The 9,814-nt window shown below is 44.9% G+C and overlaps 1 protein-coding gene across 1 annotated transcript in view; it reads right to left on the bottom strand.

Annotated features, from left to right (window-relative positions):
• Positions 1–8,636: 8,636 nt before the first annotated feature.
• The window catches only part of ATP12A (ATPase H+/K+ transporting non-gastric alpha2 subunit), a 69,384-nt gene continuing 68,206 nt past the window's right edge, over positions 8,637–9,814 (bottom strand). The window contains exon 23 of the mRNA XM_069224438.1: positions 8,637–9,129. Within this exon, the coding sequence (XP_069080539.1) occupies positions 9,101–9,129 (29 nt within the window). The 3' untranslated portion in view covers positions 8,637–9,100. The remainder of the gene's footprint in view (positions 9,130–9,814) is intronic.

The raw sequence follows: 9,814 nt of genomic DNA, 5'->3' as shown, positions 1-9,814 counted from the left end.
GTTGAGACCCCCGGTCCCTCCTGGTCCTATCCAGCACCCTTTTGATGCAAAACACATTTTTGTCGTAGCCAAGGCTTATTGGCGACTTCGAACACAAAATCACATCTGCAACAATCTTTACCTCATGGGACATCCTTTGCATCACGTAGGAACCCACTGGCATCTTCCTAGAGTGCATTTCTGCCATCTTCGACTAACTGTGGACACTTCTTTTGCACCCTCTTCTGGGTTGGCAGGGACTCCTGTCCTTCCTGGAACTTCTTTCAACTTCTGGACTTGGAACCCTTCCTTCGCAGGTCCTCAGGTCCAGGAATCCAGCAGTTGTTCTTTACAGACTTCGGTGGCTGCTGCAAAATCCCAATCATGAGGTGTAGTGTGTCCTAAGAAAAACTTGCAGTACTTTACTCCTGCTTTTCGGGGCTCTGGGGTGGGGTAATTTACTTACATTTACTGTATTCTTAATCTCCCAGCGATTCTGCACACACTACACTTGTCTAGGGGGGAATTTGTGATTGGCATTCCACTTTCTTAGTATATGGTTTTTGTTGCCCCTAGACCTATTTTCTCCCATTACATTCTATAGCATTTCCTATTGTTTGCATTGTTCTGTGACGATTTACTAGTCTAATTTTGGTGTCTAGTGTATATATTGTGTATAAAACTTACCTTCAGAAGGAGTATTGTCTCTAAGATATTTTTGGTACTGTGTCAGCCAAATAAATACCTTTATTTTTGGTAACACTGAGTATTGTCTTTAGTTGTGTATAAGTACTATGTAACTATAAGTGGTATTGCATGAGCTTTGCATGTCTCCTAATTGAGCCTAAACTGCTCTGCTATAGCTACCTCTATCAGCCTAAGCTGCTAGAACACTACTACTTTTCACTAATAAGGGATAACTGGACCTGGTATAAGGTGTAAGTACCCAATGTACCCACTACAAACCAGGCCAGCCTTCTACACTGACCTGGAGGAGAAACACTATGGCCCATATTTATACTTTTTGACGCAAAACTGCGCTAACGCAGTTTTGCGTCAAAAAAATTAGCGCCGGCTAACGCCATTCTGAAGCGCCATGCGGGCGCCGTATTTAATCAATGACGTTAGCCGGCGTTAGCCGCCGGCGCTGCCTGGTGTGCGTGGAAAAAAAACGACGTACACCAGGCGGCGCCGGCGTAGGGGAAAATGGAGTTTGGGCATGAAAAAATGGGGCAAGTCAGGCTGAGGCAAATTTTTCGCCTCAACCCGATTTGCGTCATTTTTTTTCACTCCCAACCCCCATTGAAATGACTCCTGTCTTAGCAAAGACAGGAGTCATGCCCCCTTGCCCAATGGCCATGCCCAGGGGACTTCTGTCCCCTGGGCATGGCCATTGGACACAGTGGCATGTAGGGGGTCCCAAATTAGGTCCCCCATGCCACTTTGGAAAAAAAAAATACTTACCTCAACTTACCTGTACTTACCTGGGATGGGTCCCCCCATCCATGGGTGTCCTCCAGGGGTGGGTGAGGGTGGCAGGGGGTGTCCCTGGGGGCAGGGAAGGGCACCTCTGGACTGCTTCCATGGCCTGAGACCATGGAAGTGAGCCCACAGGTCCCTTAATGCCTGACCTCACCCAGGCGTTAAAAAACGGCACACATCAGACTGTGCGCCGTTTTTTAAGACCCGCCCCCTCCTGTGCGTCAAAATGACGCAGGTGTATAAATAAGACGCACAGGACTTAAAGTCATTTTTTGGACGGGAACGCCTACCTTGCATATCATTAACGCAATGCGGTTTCCCATCCAAAAAATGACGCACACAGAGTTTTTTTGACGTCCGCGGGGTCGGGTGTCATAATTTAAATATGGGCCAAGGTTTGCGCCGAAGGTGCATCAACATTTTTGACGCACATTCGGTGCAAACAGAATATAAATATGCCCCTTTGTTGCCCAGAATCTCACATATTGCCATAGTATAATCGAATTTGCTCTAGTGATTGGCTTTTGTGATAACAATAGTCTCAATGAAATAGATTGTCATTGATGTGCGTTACTTAAGCCAGTTGTAACAACAGCTTTTTTGATAACAGTGAACTGCGATTAAATGTTACATATTTTTACAAAACAAAAACATGTCACTTAAAATGCTATGCATAGATTATGTGGATCAAAATCAAATTCTTCTCTTGGTTTTATTGAGCATTGTATGAATTCAGAAACAGAAACAGTGAAACTTTAAATTTTTTCAGAGAAATGTAACAAAATTACAAGGGTGCCCCTCCAAAACAGGAAAGAGTCAGGATAGCAAGTGGAGATTATTTATACAGCATTGAAGATTTGTGTACCCAAAGGTAAAGAAATCATCATAGAACATGCCTCAAAGCGCCATGCCATTGCACTTTGTTGAGTCCTAATACAGTTATTATTAGCACATGCTGCAGAGATCAAATGAACGCAGGGGAGATTGCGTCACTAACCTGAATGCTGCCATCCATAAGTGCCTGGTGAGTGTTTTTTTTTTTTCTCAAAGCTAATTGTTTCATGGGCTAGCAGCTCTGTTTACATTGTCCTGAGTTGGGACGTGTGTCAGAGGTTCGGCTGGGCTGGGGGCTGCTGTACAGAGTGTATCAGAGGGAATGGAGTCATAGGCAGCCCTCGTCTCCTCGCTATGGAGTGTCTTACTCTGGCCAGCAGCATTTGAGGTTTTCAATGCCTGCTTACAGGCCTCCTGCAAGTGGGTAGAAATCTGCTTTTATTACTGTGCGTGCGCCCGGGACAGTAAGAACCGCCCCTCATAGAATCAGAGCATAGCTCCACCACCTATGCTGGATCGTCAACACATGTCTCAGAGAGGCCAGCGGGGCAACGTAGGGAGAGCAATTGGATTTTGGCTGAAACAATGTTGACTTTTCTGGTAACTAAAACAGCAATTTCCCAAGTCTGCAGAGAGGCTAGATTGCTTTGTGGGCAGTGCGGCAATGTGCAGATTAAGCGCTGTGCGCAAGTTTGCTTTTTAGAGCGCACTATCAACAAAGGTGTCAGAGAGCGCTGTATGAGTGACTAAGCATTTTAATGCAGTGTTGCAGGCACCAGCACTAAAATGTGTTAGTCTAACTCATGTTGCATGGCTACCAATCAGCTTCCTTCCAAGATTCCTGTATCACTGAATTATCCTTCTCACCAATATTGTTATATAGACGTTTGGCCGGGACAGCGTGTGTATGTTGTTCGGTTTGGGCACATAATTGATTATTATTATATGCATTTTTGAAGTGCCTTTTTCTCTTTTTGTTTGCCTTTATGAACCTTTTAAATAAATGGAGCTGACGATGTTTTCACATGAATGACTTTGAATTGTGCTCATTCTCTATTTTCCATGAGCTCTTGGATATTGTGCAGCCTTTTGGTGCTTTACTGGGTTGCACCGTTCTTTGGAAAACTATATACATATATATGCAAAAAAACAAAGGAGAACTCTGGGAAGTTCCCAATTTAGGTGGAGAGCTGCTCTAGTAAGGAGCATTCTGCAAAACCAGCGACACTCTAGATTAGCTCACCTCAAATGTCTGCTTACCTAGCAAAGTTTTTAAGCATAGGATCAGCACAGTGCTATCCTCGCAGAGCTAGATAGTGACAAAGTCTTTTGCCATTTGTACAACAAAATCTTTAAGTATAGGATTGACATAGTGTCATCCTCACCGAGCTGTAAAATGACAAAAGCCATTTACCACTCCAGGCACAATATTACAACTTTGGACTGGTCAAATGCTATCCAAGCCAACCTGGAATGAGTAAAGCAACCCCTGACAGGTGTTTCACACTCATTAGAGCTCTTCAGAGGAGTATAGCTTTGTCCAGGTACAAGGGAGCACCCAGTATAAGTCAAACTAAGGCCCTTTCAGGGTTAGAGTGACGCATAAATTATGCAAAAAGCAAAGGAGAGCTCTGGGAAGTTCCCAATTAAGGTGGAGAGCTGCTCTAGTAAGGAGCACTCTGCAACACCAGCGACACTCTAAATTTGCTCACCTCAAATGTCTGCTTTTCTAGCAAAGTTTTTAATCATAGGATCAGGACAGTGCTATCCTCGCCGAGCTAGATAGTGACAAAGTCTTTTGCCATTTGTACAGCAAAATCTTTAAGCATATCTCAAGTAAACATAACTTGTGCCCTAAAATAACTATAGGATAGGATCTAAGTGGGTCTGTGGGTCTGTGAGTGGGTGTGTCACTGTCTGAGTGGGACTGTGAGTGGATGCATCTCTGTCTGAGTGGGTTTGTGAGTGGGTGCATGAGTGTCTGAGTGGGTGTGTGAATGGGCACATGAGAGTGCATGTATAAATGAATGAATTAGTGTATTAATGAGTCTGATTTTTTTTTTTTTTTGCTTATCCGTGATTAATCTCAATTAACCTTGATTAATCAAGAATATGAAAAATCATTTTAAAACCATAATTTGCCCCACAAACACCCCTATATGACACTCCTGGGTCAGGGAATCATCACCTTGATCCCATATGCTACTTTTCATTTTGTTTTTCAGCACCATGGACCCTCTCTCATAACATAAAATTGAGGCCATAACCTTCTGTTCAGGCTGTCACAAGTCAATTACAGCATTGCTATTTGCATGTGCATTTATGAAAATGTGACAATATTTGCGAGCCTAGATACACAAATTTGGAGTTTCTCTAATTTCTGGTAAAATACTGAACATATTTACACCAAATAAGCGAAAGCGTAATCTGAATACCAAAAGGTAGCTTTCTGCCAAATTTGGTGTAATTTTGTCCAGTGCTTTGAGACACACAACCTTTTTGACCCCCCTTTTTCTCCGCCCCTGCTTGACGGAGCAACCTGAAATTTTCTGTGCACACTAAGAATCACCGGGGCACTTGTCTGGGAAACTCTTGGGAAGTTTCGTCAGACGGTGCCAAAGATGTAGGCATGTCAAAAAATGCTTTTCTAAGGAAACATGGTCCTAACAGTAACTACCTATGATAAGTTGTTATTATATATATATATATATATATATATATATATATATATATAATATTAAATATTTGCCAGATATGACAGACACAAAGGATTTACTAATTGTTAGACCTGACATGCCTTAGGGTGGTCACCCCCTAACTTTTTGCCTGCCTCCCTTCACTTTTTGGACTCTGTTTTGCTGGCTTTTAGACTCTGCACACTTTACCACTGCTTAACAGTGCTAAAGTGCATATGCTCTCTCCCTTTAAACATGGTAACTTTGGATAATACCCAATTGGACTATTTAATATACTTATAAGTCCATAGTAATGTGCACTGTATGTGCCTAGGGCCTGTAGATTAAATACTACTCGTGGGCCTGTAGCACTGGTTGTGCCACCCACTCAAGTAGCCCCTTACCTTGCCCCAGGCCTGCCAGGGCAAGGCCTGTGTGTGTAGTTTCACTGCCACTTCGACTTGGCATTTAAAAGTACTTGCCAAGCCTAAAGCTCCCCTTTTTCTACACATAAGTCACCTCTAGTATGTGCCCCTAGGTAACCCCTAGAGCAGGGTGCTGTGTGGGTAAAAGGCAGGACATGTACCTGTGTAGTTTACATATCCTGGTAGTGTAAAACTCCTAAATTTGTTTTTACACTGCTGTGAGCCCTGCTCCCTTCATAGGCTAACATTGGGGCTGCCCTCATACATTGTTGAAGTGGCAGCTGCTGATCTGAAGGGAGTAGGAAGGTCATATTTAGTATGGCCAGAATGGTAATACAAAAGCCTGCTGACTGGTGAAGTTGGATTTAATATTACTATTTTAGAAATGCCACTTTTAGAAAGTGAGCATTTCTCTGCACTTAAATCTTTCTGTGCCTTACAATCCACGTCTGGCTAGGTTTAGTTGACAGCTCCTTGTGCATTCACTCAGACACACCTCAAACACAGGGTACTCAGCCTCACTTGCATACATCTGCATTTTGAATGGGTCTTCCTGGGCTGGGAGGGTGGAGGGCCTGCTCTGACACAAAGGACTGCCACACCCCCTACTGGGACCCTGGCAGACAGGATTGAACTGAAAGGGGACCTGGTGCACTTCTAAACCACTCTTTGAAGTCTCCCCCACTTCAAAGGCACATTTGGGTATAAAACAGGGCCTCTGCCCTACCACCCCATACACTTGCTGGAGAAGAAACCTGAACCAGAAACTACATCCTGCCAAGAAGAACTGCCTGGCTGCTCAAAGGACTCACTTGTCTGCTTTCTACAAAGGACTGCTGCCCTGCTGTTGGCCTGCTGCCTTGCTGAACTCTTGTCTGGCTGTAAAGGTGCTCTCCAAGGGCTTGGATAGAGCTTGCCTCCTGTTCCCTGAAGTCTCAGGACCAAAAAGACTTCTCTTTTTCATTTGGACTCTTCGTGGCCGAAATTATTGACGCACAGCTTGCTCCGCGGTGAGAAACTCGCCGCACACCAATGCTGATCGACGTGACGCCCTCGGGGCAACAGGAACTTCGATGCACGGCCTCGCAAGGCCAACGCCGCCCGACTTCCAGAAGGGAAATCGACGCGACGCCTGCCGTGAGAACGAAAGTTCCACAAACAGCCTCCCGGAAAGACGCACAGCCGGAAAACAAGCTGAAGAATCCACGCACAGACCCCGGGACATCTGGTAATCCCACGAACCACAGAAAGAGACTGTCCTCGCACCGGAAAATGATGCATAACTTCCCCGCGTGAAAAATAACGACGCAAGTCAGTGTGTGCAGGGGAGAAATCGACGCACACACCATTTTTCCACGTATCTCTTCTTCTGTGGCCCTTTGCGGAGATTTTCCACTGTAAACCAGGTACTTTATGCTTGTAAGAGACTTTGTTTGCTTTTTAAAGACTTAAGACACTTAGGGGGTCATTCTGACCCCGGGCCAGGGTCGGCGGGAGCACCGCCGACAGGCCGGCGGTGCCCCGCAGGGCATTCTGACCGCGGCGGTTCGGCCGCGGTCAGAAGAGGCAAACCGGCGGTCTCCCGCCGGTTTACCGCTGCCCTTAGAATCCCCCATGGCGGCGCAGCTTGCTGCGCCGCCATGGGGGATTCAGACACCCCCTACCGCCATCCTGTTCCTGGCGGTTCGCCTGCCAGGAACAGGATGGCGGTAGGGGGTGCCACGGGGCCCCTGGGGGCCCCTGCCGTGCCCATGCCAATGGCATGGGCACGGCAGGGCCCCCCGTAAGAGGGCCCCGAAAAGTATTTCAGTGTCTGCTAAGCAGACACTGAAATACGCGACGGGTGCAACTGCACCCGTCGCACCCCTGCAACTACGCCGGCTCAATTCTGAGCCGGCGTCCTCGTTGCAGGGGCATTTCCTCTGGGCCGGCGGGCGCTCTTTTGGAGAGCGCACGCCGGCCCAGAGGAAATGTCTGAATGGCCGCCGCGGTCTTTTGACCGCGGTGCGGTCATTCAGCGGCGGTACCCTGGCGGACGGCCTCCGCCGTCCGCCAGGGTCAGAATGAGGCCCTTAATATCACTTTTCAGTGATATCTCTATAATTTCACATTGCATCTTCATTCGTTTTGACCTACAATTATCCAGATACATATTCTATATTTTTCCAAACACTGTGTGGTGTATTTTTGCGGTGCTATATGGTGTTATTGTATGATTTATTGCACAAATTCTTTACACATTGCCTTCTAAGTTAAGCCTGACTGCTCGTGCCAAGCTACCAGAGGGTGGGCACAGGATAATTTTGGATTGTGTGTGACTTACCCTGACTAGAGTGAGGGTTCTTGCTTGGGCAGAGGGTAACCTGACTGCCAACCAAAAACCCGATTTCTAACACCTATGTAATGCGGTATAGCAATCAATACATGGGTTCCACGTTTTAAAATGGAGGCTGTATTTCTTACTTCAATATCACCCTCTTCTCCAGCAATACCCAACAGCTAATCCTTTGCTGGAAAAGGGAACCTCTATTTATGATGTAAAAACGTCATGCATTCTATTGTTGGCAATGTTAATTCGGGCCATTCATTCTTCTCCTCCTCCTGTAATTGACCAATTTGATTATGTTCCTTGCACACATTGTAAAAAGATAATCTTTCTTCTACCTCCCGCCATGGCCTACCACCAAGTACAAGGTGCTCCTGGTTCTACAGCAATTTTGGTTGCAAAAAACACCTACACGCAAATTACATTTGTGCTAAGGGATTGCAGTATTTTTCCACCTGATTTACCGATGGGTGGAAGAATTGCAGGATAACAGGCACACAAACAATCCTTTCGCAGATGTTCCATGTTTATTCCTACAAGTCCTGAAGTTATGTGTTCACTGATTGCATCAGTTAAAATCCTTTAACTCCTGTACATTGTAGTCACACCGACCACAAAATCCCACACTGTGAGGACATTATGATGATGACATACAGAGGTTGTTTCCTCTTGGTGCTGTTTTGCGAGTGCCAGAGCTTAGGCCAGGATGGAGCAGTACTAGACACTTCGATGGTAGCAAGCAAAATAATAATGAGGTGGCCCAGGAAAGGTGTGTTTGCAAGAGTCTTGTTTCTCAGAGTAGTGAATGAATAAGGTTGTGACAATGCACTTCCATAAAAGATTATCCATTTTTAACCAGACAAACAACGTCTGTCATTCATGTTCGACCTCATTTAAGAAAGAGATCAAAGAGCATTTACTGAAAAATTATATTTATTACCTCGTGTGTTCACAGCCCATCAATGTGATACTATGTACACATTAAATGCTACAAAACGTGAGCTAATTCAAAAAAGAATCTTTACATTATTCACATACACATTGCTTTTACATATATGTATTCAACATTTGGCTTTTCATGTGTTAAATTGTCTTCATCGATAACTTTAAACATTGTGTAAAAATGTATCCCAAAGAAAGATAAGTAGGTGACTCAAGAGCTCAGCGAAGCTGCACATGTCCAGAATTGGGTAATGTTCACATCACAGAGTCACCCTGGAGAGAGTGAGAGAACTCAAGCTCCCAAATCCCAAACCGAGGGAGCGCTGATCTAAGAAAAGCTCACCATGGCCCTACTTCACATTGCCTGGAGGTGTGTACCACAGTGGCTTCCACAGGAGCAGTCCAAGAAAAGGAAGGAATGTTGCACTAGTGCCTCGTCAGTAGTACATATTCTTATCCCACCAACCTGCGATGTGCAAGAGGAAACATAGGTCAGAAACTGGCATGAAAAAGTAACATATAAAATCACAAAAACCTCGAACGATGGAGTTTATCTCAACAATCACATCCTCTGTTAAAAATGTTGTCATAAGCAAAAACGTGAGCATTCAGCATTTTCAGAAACAGAGAGCCCCAGAATGAGTCCAGTTTCAATTCAAGATGAACCCTAAGGCCTTATTCAAAGTGCCAGGGACGTTAGTTTTGTAATCCCAGCAGCGGATAAATACGAATGTTGTAGTTTTTCATGTAGTTAAAGGGTTTTATGCTATCACTCAAAACCAAATTTTTCCCATTTTGTTATCAGTTTTCCCGTTCACATTTCACTTGGGTTTTCATGCCACCATGTGAAATGGAAAAAGAGTGGATAATGGGTAATTGGTAAATTTACAAAACTCGCAATACGTATTCAGGCACAAACACCCATATGCACCCAATATGGATGTAGCCGGCTTATAGAAGGAGACTTACAAGCTTAGTAAAGAACTTTGGCCCAGATTTAAGAAAAGTGGCACTCCTGTCATGAAGCTCCACTTTTCTTGCAGCCCATTGCACCCCCCTTAACGCCAGCATGTGTGCACCGTATTTAACAAACAGCGCACTATGGTACAGGTTATGGACAATAACATCATAATTTTTTACGCTATCGTTGT

The sequence above is a fragment of the Pleurodeles waltl genome, chromosome 3_1 (assembly GCF_031143425.1).
Source record: "Pleurodeles waltl isolate 20211129_DDA chromosome 3_1, aPleWal1.hap1.20221129, whole genome shotgun sequence".
NCBI lineage: Eukaryota > Metazoa > Chordata > Amphibia > Caudata > Salamandridae > Pleurodeles > Pleurodeles waltl.
This window is presented reverse-complemented; position numbering and strand designations above follow the sequence as displayed.